At 42.9% G+C, this 12,428-nt stretch overlaps 1 protein-coding gene and 1 long non-coding RNA gene across 4 annotated transcripts in view; one reads left to right on the top strand and one right to left on the bottom strand.

The window, feature by feature from the left end:
* Positions 1-417: 417 nt before the first annotated feature.
* Positions 418-3,498, bottom strand: LOC114013009 (uncharacterized). Its single transcript, XR_003555835.2, has 2 exons — positions 1,394-3,498; positions 418-608 (listed from the first exon to the last, which is right to left on the bottom strand). It is a non-coding gene; the product is annotated as an uncharacterized LOC114013009 (long non-coding RNA).
* Positions 3,499-3,554: 56 nt separating this feature from the next.
* Positions 3,555-12,428, top strand: part of SCAF4 (SR-related CTD associated factor 4) — a 47,068-nt gene continuing 38,194 nt past the window's right edge. For 2 of the 3 annotated variants that reach the window (XM_055801108.1, XM_055801107.1), the window contains exon 1: positions 3,555-3,864. In XM_055801108.1, coding sequence (XP_055657083.1) covers positions 3,835-3,864 — 30 coding nt within the window. In that variant the 5' untranslated portion in view covers positions 3,555-3,834. The remainder of the gene's footprint in view (positions 3,865-12,428) is intronic. The other variant, XM_055801109.1, reaches the window with a different exon arrangement.

Here is a 12,428-nt window from a genome sequence, read left to right as displayed (position 1 = left end):
ACATTACATTGAAAGCAGGGACCTGTCGTTTGACCATAGTGCCATAAATGTTACCCTTAACAGACTTACCGGAGTGGTAAGCTTGGGAAATGGGTCTGGGACTTCATCTGGACACTCAGCAGCTATCTTTTACCACACGAATGATCCCTGTATACCTTTGAACATGCGCATGCGCAATTTTAAACCCCACTGAATGTATTGGAAAAATCTGGAAAGATGGCGCATGCAAAATCCTTATAGTCTAGTCATGATAGTGATGCATGTCAAAAAGGAATGTGTTAAGAAACTATAATATTTGATTTTTGCTGTAAATATTGTTTTAAGGGTTTTTTTTATAGGTTACCCAACCCTTTTGATTAATTTGAAAACCGTGTGTTAGGCACCCAATAAATTTGATGAACTACTCAACAGCCAGTAAACAACAAATAACAATTTATTAACAAACATGAACTAGAAATTGGATAACGGAATAACAATCCAGCAAAGTCTCATGTAATGCAAAAAACAGACTTCTTCACTCGTGAATCCAGCACAGTCCTGAATAATGTCGGGGTGGTAACTTCTTCAGTTCCCTCCATGATAGCCCGTGCCTGGTCCTTAGTATTTTTCTTCACGAGGTGACAAAAATGAACAGAAACGAATAACAGGTCACATGGTAACTTTGCTGGAAATTAACATTTTTCCTTTGCTTATATAGCGGTCTCTCGCACTTCGCTTTGTTACTCCATGAGTTCCACTACTCAGGACAAATTGCGAGGAGGAGATTGCACTCTTCTATACTAATAACTAATGAAAGAAGGGGTCTGTTTCTCTTTCTCTAAGAAGGGACCTGTTTATAAGTTATCTGGAGGGAGCGACTAAAAGAAACAAGAATAAGAAACAGATAGTTGACAAGGACATAAAGTAGCTCAGACCGATAAGAACACTGCAAACTTGCAAGACCATCACATTCCAGGCAAAGGGTGAGAAGTACACCATGAGGAAGACCTACGGCCTTCCTCCCAAAGACCACTGCCCACATGCTGTCCAGGAGACCCCTGCCCACAATTCTTGGAAGAATTTGTGCAAGCGCAAAGGACTGATAAGCTAATTAACATAGGAAGTGAGAGTAGGCAGGTTTAGGTAGTGAATATGTATAGGCGTTAATTGAGTATTTGTTGTTTTATTGTATGAATATGAGAGAGTTCGTCACTTTGGGTGTGCATGACTTTGGTGAAGCGCCCCCCCCCATGCACCCAGCGCTGCCGAATAAAGATAACCTCCGCTCACTCGAATATTGGTGACTGGTTCTTTAAATCACAACCACTCACACAGCAAGCCCATCAAGTGCCAAGGCACAGCAGCTACCAGCGCTTGTACTAGACAATTCTGAAACACACTGGGGTACACCTACGTTATTTTTTTCCCACTGCAGGTTACGTAAAATCCAATTATGCACAAAGTCTGATTACAAACATGCTACAAAAGCAATTAAAAAAGAAGATTCATAATAAAACAATATCTAATACATAAATAGCAATGAGGAAAACGGAAAGCATGTAACACTTGGTTCTTAGAGGAATCACCTCTAGAACCTGTGGTGAACACCCCATGAAAGGCAAATATATAATATATAAACCTTAAAAAGTTTTAATAGGCAAAAGAAGTCCCAAATTTAACGTGAATTTCCAGAACCACTGGCAGCCTTTCCTGTCCTGAGAAGATTTTGTTCTTCTGTTACTCTGTATAAGCTACTAATAGCATGCTGAGACCTGCATTTGTATTATAAAGTATACGCTGAAAGGAATATAGTGTCAGGTACTCAACATTATAGAAACAGCTGTCACCACTTAACATCTAGATTTCAAACCTGAAAATTGATCACCAATGCAGGAAATCCATTCTCACTCACTCTCTCTCCCTAAGCCAAGAACCTTCAAAGAAACCATTCTTAGTTCTCAGAATGCTTTTTAATTGATGCAAGAACTGGACAGAAATAATCTGCATTTTTTCAACGTCTCACCACATATTCCAGTTTGGCTTTTGCTGTTTGTTATTTTTCAGGTGGCAGAGCAAGCTACCTTTTGTGAATTTTTGGAGGGTGACGTGAACAAAAACAGTAGTAGAAGCTACATATGAAATAGTTTACCATGTTGAAGATGGAAAAAAAAAAAAGTCACAAAAAGCTATGACACCAACACTAGATGGGCAGTATTACCTTTGCTCCTCCGCTCCTTAGCTCAGCAGCTTTCTTTAAAAAAAGAACTATTAAAGTTCAAATACTTTTTTTCTGATAAAAGATCAACCTATAGATACTGATGACATTTGTAAGAGCTTTCCATTTATCACTACAACCCATTTATTTTAAAAACTTCTCTGAATATCAGCTGTGTAACTGTACACAAACTCCTACTTACACATTTCACAATGAGTAGAACAAGTTCTTGTTACTGTCAGCTTTCTCTGAAAGCACATCTTTTTGAACTGCAAAGAGGGCTAATTGCTGGACAGTCACATATTGATGACAGAGGAGACTCCTGAGAGTAATCTGTATTTGATTAACAACTCCAACAGCAGACACAGTTTAGTAGTATAACACAAAAGCAAGCCAAACACACTTTCTGAGATTTCCGTAACATTCTGAGCCTCCTGTTTCCAGCTTACTCCCCTTGCTGGTGTACAGGGCTACAGTTAAACAATGAAATTGTACATTAAACAAAGACATTTTGAACATACCGTATCATCCAACACTCTGCAGACTGCAACTCGCTATGATTTGACACGATACCAACACATTACAGTAGTACTTGACAAACGTGCTCTTTAAATAGATGCCAATAGCCAGCCAGTGCCCTTGAAACTACACTTTGCAGCATACCTGCAGTTTCCTCATGAACATTAACTCCATGTGTTAGCACAAATGCAGTCATCTATTAAACTATCACCTTTATCAGTGCAAAACACTTGACACAGAGAGCAGCCTTTCAGTTTTGCTCTGTTTTATAAATATAAGCAAGCAGCACAGTTTTTTCCACTGTAGTCATGCTAGGTACTCAACACACTCCAGTACCGGTCCTTGGCTCTATCCAGAACGGTGTTTAGCATGTGCTCTGTGCCACCTGTGAGACTCGACTACGGGGGGATAGAAAAACCAGTATTTTTTAAGTGTGAAGATGGAAGCTGGCACTGCTTTCACCCCAGCTCCCCTCTCAGCTCCTCCGCCCAGACACGCAGCCCGCCCCGCAGCGACCGCCTCAGGGAGCCGAGCCAGGCCCGGCCCCCAACAGCGCCACAGAAGCTGCGGCCTGGCCCAAGGGGACGAGCCCCGCAGCCTCCGGGCTCAGGCCCCCAGCCCAAGCAACGACCGCAGACACGCAACAACCGCGGCGGCTACCGAGCGCCAGGCGACAGGGCGCCGCGGGCCTCACCCCGCCATTTCCCCTCCCCGGGGGCGGGGCCGGCGCTGACATGGCGGGGCCCGGGCAGTAACCCGGCCCCGGGTCACGTGGTGGACGCGCCGCGCCGCGCCGCGCGCGCTTCCTCCCTCTCCTCCCCCTCCCCCCCTCCCCCCCCCTCCTGTGGGTGGCGCGGGGCCGGGAGGCCTGCACGATCCCAGGGTGCTGTGCGCGGCGTGGGCTCCGCCATCCCGCTGGGAGAGACGGTCTGTGCCGGGGCCCTGCCAGCGAGACGCCGCACCGAGAGCGCGAGGGAGAGGGGAGAGCGCGAGCCCCGCCGCCGCCGAACGGCCATGTCCGCGCGCAGCCCCTGAGCGAGACCGAGCTGCCCCTCCTCCCCCTCCCCTCCCCCGCGCGGGCGTCCGCCCGCCCGCCCGCATCAGCCGCCGCCGCCGCCAACATGGAGGCCGTGAACGCCTTCAACCAGGAGGTGGGAGCGGGGAGCGCGGGGGAGGGGAGCGCGGGCCGGGGGGCCGCGGCGGGGCCGGGGGGGTCACGGTGGCCGCCATCGCTCCCCCCCACCCCGCGCTCGGCTTCCGGCTGCGGGCCGCGCGGGCCCGGTGCTGCGCCGCCAGCGGCCTGCGCCGGGGAGGGCCCGGGCAGCGCTCGGCCTGGCTCGGGCCGGGGCCTCCCGCCGGCCCCAGTGGCGGGCGGGGGAGGAGATCGGGTCTCTTGAGTAAAATGGAGGCCAGCGGGGTCAGGCCCGCCGCGGCGGGTGCGGCGGCCGGGAGCGTTCCCCGGGCGACGCCGCATCCCGGCTTCCCGCACGGGCCGGGGGGCAGAGGCAGCGCTGAGGGACCCGCGGGCCCTCCCGGTGTGCTCCCTCCCCCCCGATTTCCTTCTCGCCCCGCTGAAGAGCGCCCCAGCCGGGGACCCCGTCGCAAGGCGTTCCCGTTGCGTGCGGGTCGTTAAGGCGGGGGAAGTCGCGTTTCAGGGCGCGAGGCACTTTCATATTTCCTCGCAGCGGTTTGGCGAGAGAGCTGCCATGTGAACGGGCAGCACGTAGGGTAGGCTGGAGGTGGAATACCGGGAGGGGAAATTGCGAGGGGAGTTGGCTCTTGTGTGGAAACCACGCGTGGGGACGGGACTAAGGGATCGACCCCAGCACTGGGGACACGGGAGGTAGATTGGAAAGCGTAAGGCTTTCAGCTTCCTTTCATGGTGCATGGGAGCTCCCTGTCCTCTTTTGATAATTTTTTTATTATCATTATTCCTTAGTCAGCTAATCGGAATTGGAAACAAAATGGATTGCGATTGGTTTTTTCATAGTATGTCACAAAATACTCTAACCTCTACTTTATAAAGTGTTTGACACGTAACTTAAAAGGATTCTTAGATTAGGTGACGTTTCCGCCTCAGTTTGACAATTTGACTTTTGCAGGTCCTGTACGGACTACAGAATGTGCGTATTCACCTTGCAGATAATCAGTTAAAGCTAAGGCAGAACCTATTCCAGAATGTTTAATGCGTTTTGAAGGTTAGGTTGCTGTGCGTGCTTGCTGAACAGAAACAGGAAAAATGGCAGGCTACTCTCATGTGATGAAGTCATGCTGTGTAAAGTTCACTCTCTGCAACTGCTTGTCATATACACATGCACAACCGATAAATCGGCTCATCCTTAACAAAATTATATAAGTACAAAGCAAAAAATAGATAGCATATGCCTCCTGTTAATGGTTTTATTCTTTATTTGCCCATGTTATGGGTGTATTGTGCTGTTTCCAGTACACCCGTGCTGTGTGTGTATTGTGCTGTGGTATGGAAGGGTACAAGGCAATCTTGCCAAATGCATTAAAATAGAATTGCACGCGTGCGGGATTGTCAATTTTCATGTAAACAGAGGACAGAAATATTTTTACCTGACCAAATATAAACAGAAGTTTTAGCAGGTGATTACGTTCATGTCATTCATTTCAACATGGTGCTACCTGATAAAACTTAGTGTTTCTCAAACAATAAAACCCACTTCTGCTGCTGTTCCGGTGGTGAAAGTATATATGATTTTAGAGTCAAAGCAGTGTTTCATGGTATTCTGTGACTAATCCCTGTTTTAGAAGTGGGCATGTTTTATTTCATGTATTTTCATCTCAGATGTAGTAGAAGTATGTTACTTTTCTTCAATACAATCAGAAATACTGAGTGAAATTCTGATGGCTGGCAGCTGAGAGGTGGTAAACCACTGGATTTTATATTGACATCAGTTATGGGGAAGAAAAACTATACTTGCTAAAATGCCCATTCTGCAATCATTTGTATGTATGACTGGTTGCAAATGACTACCTATGTGTAAAGCTAGCATGTTAATAGATTCAAGGTTTGTGTAATTACTGTCCTGTTCTCAGAAGATGTGTTTATGATACTAGCTAAGAACATAAAGTCCAGATCTTAAACTGTTCTCTTAGCTTTCCAGCATGTGTTGCCTGAAGCTGTGCATGCAAACCAATACATACTGAAATAAAGTGTGAGGAGGGTAAGATTTACAGTCAGATATTGTTCCATTTCTGGGCTCAGTGAAAGCAGAGAAAGTGAAAGAACTGTTTTACAAAAGCTCGCAACGTTCCTCACAGAATGGTGGGAATAGCGCACGCTAGTGAGCGTGTGAGAACTCATTTTGTCTGGAAGACGTCTTACAATGTGTAGACGTTGTGAGGACTACAGAAGTACCAGTCTCTGTTCAGTGAATATGTGATTATTTTATTGAGAATGGAATAGCTTCAACAGTGAAGACTGGGGCATCTACAGAATATACTGTAGGTCAAGAATTCCTGAACTTGCTGGCTGTACAATACCACTGTAGACAGAGAATTGTGGTTTTACAATAGCAAATTAATCTGCAGTAGGCACAAGTTTTGTGCTGGACTTCCCATGGATGTTAGAGGTGATGTGCTTCTGGCTTTACCGTCTCTTATGTGGAGGTGGCAGCTGTCAGCTTTTTGCCAGTCTGCATGTGCTGCTTCAAGTGATGGGATGGTTTGGGATTTTTTAGGGTGGGTTTGGTGATTACAGCAATTTCTTGCGTGGTGGGAGGTCCGAGTTCCAATCATGGCTGTAAATTAGGCATTTTCTAAGCTATTAGGTTAGTATCTGTCTTCTTCTCAGACAAGAGCTTGGGGAGGAAGAGAAGAACGTCAGCAACACTTTGATTTATGCAATTTGAACTGTTTTGTTTTGGTTGAATCTGTTCATCCCCTCCAGTAGAAACCATTAGTAGTTTTGTGTGACTTAGGTTCCAATTCTGCTTGGAAGTTCAGTTTCTGCCCTTTGGGTTATAGGCTTCTGACAGTATGTATGATTATGTTGCAGTGAAATAACAAGTTTCTGCCTGTCAGCTAATTGTGATAAGTATATGGTCCTAGCTGCCCATGTGAATTGTGAGGTAAAACTAGGTTTGAGCTAGCATTACACTTAGTAATTGTGGCAAGCTGGGAGAGAACACTTAAGAGTCAATTAGTTTGGCTCTGGCAATGGGTGGTAACTTACACGGCTTGCGTAATTTGATCGTGTTTGATTGTGTTGCCCATTGCTGTAGTCCTGTTCTTTGTACCTATATTTGAATGCAAGTTTACCAGTAAGTGTACCTCTTAAAAAGTCTCATTTTCCTACAGGAGCAAGCACATTTTTTGTGTTGACCAAACATGTACAGCTGGATAAAAATAAAGCAGCAAACTCTAAGCAGATATTACCAACCAAATAATTGGAATTTGACAGTTATGTAGTATAGTATATTTTCCCTGAGGAAATTAGTTCAAACTGTATCCTGGAAGAATGAGTTAGAATTCATGTACTGTTAGGTGTATATGTTGTGTTAAATTAATAGTAAAGTGTAAGTAGATCACAAAAGAGAGCCTGGTAATGGTACAAAACCTTGTTACCTTTTAAGAAAACAAGTAAACATTTTCCTAAAAAACCCCTCCAAACTCCAAAACCACGGTTTATAAAGGTTTTAATCCTTTTCATATTTTAGTTTAGGGGATATGTGTTTTCTGTAATCTGAAGAAGTTGAGGGATAGTTTACTGGTTATAAAAGTTAGAAAGAGAGATTTATTCACGGTCTTGCTGCTGGAAGTAGAATAAAGTCAAATTTCCTATTTTGTAATCATATATTTGTATTGAGTAATGCAGTATATTCACCTAATTGTGTGTCTCACGTTGGTAATAGTTAATCTGTACCACTGAAACAATTGATAGCCCACTTGAGCATGCCTAAATCACAAACAGGGTAGATATTTTGTGGGCTGTTTATTTAAAGTTAGAACTGCAGTTTTCTTCTTTACTATTTATCCATATTCAGTGAACTGAGCAGTTGCATTTTGGTCTAGTATAGCTATCTTATGCTGATGGTAAGACTTCAGTTTGCATGTTCTACTACAATCTGTTGCTCCCTGTTCTTCCCCTGCCCTCTCCAGGTTCTATAAATAGAGTTTAGCAGGATATCCTTCACAGTGGCTCTTGAGTGGTTACTGGAACTCATGAATCCCAGTTTGATTCCCTCTCTTGTATGGCAAAGCAGCAAGGACCTGACTACCAGTATCTGTGGTTGGAGGAAAGATTAACGTAGTCTTTTGTGAATTTTGGCACCCTTTGTCTCTTTAAGAAAACAGTGAAAACTGCTACCTGTTGTAGCTGCCTAAAAATATTCCTGTTTTCCAGTAGGTGCAAAAGGCTGTATTTCTAAGTTAGTGCTGCCTCCCAGATGTCCTCGGAGAGTGCTTAAGCAGCAGTTCAAGTGCTATTTGGATGGGGTAGAGGGAGAGAAAGATAGGGGGGTGCTGCTAGAGTTTTAGAGTGAGTTCAGTCCCTTTCCTAAACTGTGAGACCCAGACCAAAATGATGTCTGAAGTAGTGTGCAGCTCTTTTGGGATGGAAATTGCTTTGTTGCTTTTATGACTGTTTCATGGTAATTGAAGGGTCTTCTTCGCTGTGATGAAAGAGCTGTGTCTTGCTACTGGACTGAACTGTTTCCAGGAATACTGAAAGCTGTGGCATTCTAGTAGAGAATTCATGGTAAGAGAAGAAATGCGATGAACAGCTTTCCAGGAGACATGCTGGACTTCTGAGCACAGCACTGATCCTAAGAGGCAGTTAAATTTCAGAAATATTTGTGTAGAAAATAAAATTCTGTTCTGTGTACTTTTATGATGTTATTTTCATATGAGTGTCTTTTGTAAAGATGTTTCTTCCCATCCCAGTGATTCAGAATTTGTGAATGGTCTTTCTAGGCCACAGAAGTAGCTTAGCTGATGAAGTACTATTTAGCTTCATTGCCTGGGGTTCATATCTGGTCTAGTTTAAATCTCACTTTATTTTCCGAAGAATGTAGCCTGATGGCCGTGAATTCTGTGGTGATCTTTTACCTTCTGCAGCACCTAATACTTGATATGCTGGAGAGGTGATGGTCAAGCATTTAAAACTTACACTGATCCTCTGAGACATAGCTTAACAGAAGTTTAGCAGACATCATTATCTTTTTCCTTTTCTTAGTAGCTCAAGGAGGAGTGGGGACCTGAAGGGGAAAGGAACCAATGAATTATATAGGGGAAGGAAAATGTATGTAGCTGACAAATCTTTGGACCTGCGTGTATTATTTAAAACATCTACCTTTTAAAGATCTGATCATGCATTAATAGCAGTGGTGTTTTGATAACAAAATAGTATGGTATCTGTGCTTGTTAGTATGCCTTCCATCATCCTTTTTTTTCTGTAGGCACATGAACAAATAGCTGCAATTAATTGCCTCTAAGTGACTTGTAGGGTGATTTCTAAATGCATAAATAAAATACATTACAAAAAAATAATGAATGTACAGAGTACTGACCGTGTCATATGTGTATACAGAGCCTGCTTAGGGGAATGTTCTTGGACACCTAAGACTTGAAATTGTTGAGGGCATGTTAGACTGCTCTGTGAAAACTGGAGAAAGGAAAAATTGTACGAGAGTATTGTTAACAGTGACTTGAGTGCTCAATATCCGCTAATCACTAAACACTGTGTTTCTTTCAGTAGATCATGCTTCTATCTGTGCTGCTTCTTTTCTGTGGCTTTTATTTAGTAAGTATATAAAATGGAGTTGTAGCTCTTTATTTGTAAATAGAGGCTTTTTTATGGCAGAGGAACTTAAGCAAGCGAGCAAAGCCAGGGATGTCAGTTCAAGTCTCGAAAGGTATTTTTAACTTCTTACTATGTTATCTCATGCTTAAAACAGATGAATAGACTTAAGGTCATACACCAGGCTTGAGACACCCAAAGGATATCAGCCTGGTCTTTTTCCTTCTGTGCCAATGGGATAAGTCTCACTGGATGACACTGTCACTTTTTTCTTAGTAGTTTCAGGTTTGGAAAGTATATGATCTGCCTTTTTCTCTGACCATGTGTCTTAGTTTTTCCCTTGGCACTCTTGTTTCTTCTCTGCTGGCATGCACACATCACTGTCTGGTTTTGCTTTTCTTGTAATGAATTCAGTCATGAAGTGAAGCTGATAGTATTCCTGCATTTCAGCTTGCTCTTGTTCTGAAGACATGCAGTGCCCAGACATGCTTTCTTTTTAGGATTCTGAGGTAAGGCTGTGGGTAAATTTGAAAAGTGGTTCTCCCCTTTGCTTCAGAAACCCATAGTTGTAGGTTTCTGTTTAAAATAGACCCTGAAAGGGCATTAATTGTAGGATGACAGAAATTAATAATTTGCTGCTTCAAAGACTGAAAACTAAAGGCTGTCATCCTGTTCCTTCTCCCATTTCCCACCTCTCTTAGTACACCTCACTCTGGGCTTGTGAACTGGAGCAGGTTCTAAAGTTTGAGTTGGAAGGCTGTCTTGGTTCACTCCTGCCACATGTTTTCTATAGTACTTCTGTACTTTATATCGAATTTTAATTTGGGGGTGGTTACTAGCATGCTCTTCAAATGGCAAGGCAATATGGTTAGTCTCCCTTTTGCTTTCTGCTGTGGTTTAATGAGTGGCTCATCTTTGTTATTTAATTGCATTTATTAGCCTGAAATTGAGCATGTGAATTTTCTGCCTTTGAGATTCTTGGCTTTGTAGATACTTTGTCCTGTACATCTGTACTGTTGTGGAAAGTACACAGAAATAGTCTTGAATCAGTATTTTGTATTGTCTTGCGTTTAATAGGCTTTTTAATACCACCACTTTTTTGTAGTACATGGGTTGATACAAAGCAACAAAGAAATGATTCCTTGTCAGAACATGTGCAGCTACAGTGCACAGATTTTCAAATACAGGGAGGGAGGGAGGTTCCAGAAATGTTTGGAAATTTTTAATTGAAATGGTATCCTAAGCTAGGGCTTGTGTAAAACAACGGGGTTTTTTTTATACTACTTTCAACAGGCGAGACTATTATAACTGAAATAGGAAAGTTTTTCTTACGGCCTTTTGCCTTAATGATTTTGATGATGTTTTGTGGCTGTGTCGTTCTACAAGTTTTTCTGCATTAGTTTTTCCTTGTGTGTAAAAGAGTCCATGCAGACAGCAGAAGAATTCTTAAAACTACTGAAATTATCAAAACTGAATAAAGTCCTGAATAGTCCTTGGATTAATTATTATTAGTTTCACTTCGTTTCTTTTCCCCTGGTGTCTCTTGCCCTATGTGAACAGGATACCCTGGGTGGTTTTCATTGCCAAATGAGTGGATTTGGGGCAGCAGGTAGTAGAAGTTGAGGCAGAGCTAAATTCCTGCTTTTTTCTTCAGGCAGTGGTGTTACTGTATGGGAAAGGAAGCTAAGAAACAACCAGGGGCTGGTTTGTGATGAGTTTTTTTTCCTCCAACACCAAGTTATGGTCAGTAAAAACAGCAAGTCATTTCTATCAGGTCAAGTTTTACAGGGCAGAGCATTCCAGGGACTGGCTCCTGTTGTGAGGCAGTACACTGGAAACACTCTCAAGCTGCAAATTATCATTGCCTTTGTTACATTCATCACATTTCTTTTATTTTTCAAAATAAAGTGTAAATTTTTGTCTAGGTTGTTTCTTGAGCTGATCATGGTGGCCTTTGGGGGAATTAGATGTATTACTGGAAGGATGGTCCTCTGAAAGTAGGTTTGGCGTTTGGTTTTTTTATATGTTGGTTTGGGAAATGGGTATGAAAGAAGACCCAAGTCTGATTGAACATATTATATTACATATGCAAATATAAAGTACATGGTGTCTTACTGAACAGTTTCCCCTTCTAACAGTTAAAATCCATGAGGAGCTAGTAAGGTTGTTAAATTTTAGATTTACCCATCTTTAAAACATGGTTTGGACACATGTAACTATGATACTGAAAATTAATTAAAAATCGGCTTTAAAATAGTCATTTGGTAATCTAAAATCATAAGAAAATTTAAAAAGGCAACAAGGCTTTGATGCGCTATTCCAAGAGATAGTGATGGGGGTGTGTGTGAAGAGAGGACAGAATACATATATATACGCACACATATATATACATACGTACGTGTGTGTGTGTGTGTGTGTGTGTGAATATACTTTCATGTATAAAAATATTTGGTACTTGATTTGATGCATGTTGCAGATGTAGTTCATCCTGAACTGGAAATATCTATGTGTACTGACCTCATTGCTTTTACTATGTTTTTGTCACTGTTGCCCAGAGTGCTGTCTGTAACAGCAAAGGAACAATTTACAGTGATCTGCTCAGTCCTGTTGTTCCAAAGCTCTTGTTTATTCCTGCTCTATTAGCCCAAGTTTCAACCTTTCATGTTCATTAATTTAATGACTTCTCTAACCTAGCATATTCTTTATTGCATCCTCCCTGGCTACTTCAGTGCATCTAGCTGATTTCCCTTTTCCCTGCCCTCTGGCAGTTTCTCCTTGTATTTTTTCCCCCCTTTCTCCCCTGTTGCAACGTCATGCCTGGGATACCTTTCAAGGCACTTCTTTTTATTTTTTGCTGCCACTTGTTCATTGTCATCTTCTGTCCTGCTATGAGCTCTTCCACCTGGTTCTCTCCAGTTGTGTTCCTGAAATATAAATGCTGAAGTGCTG

This window comes from Falco peregrinus, chromosome 4, assembly GCF_023634155.1.
Source record: "Falco peregrinus isolate bFalPer1 chromosome 4, bFalPer1.pri, whole genome shotgun sequence".
NCBI lineage: Eukaryota > Metazoa > Chordata > Aves > Falconiformes > Falconidae > Falco > Falco peregrinus.
This window is presented reverse-complemented; position numbering and strand designations above follow the sequence as displayed.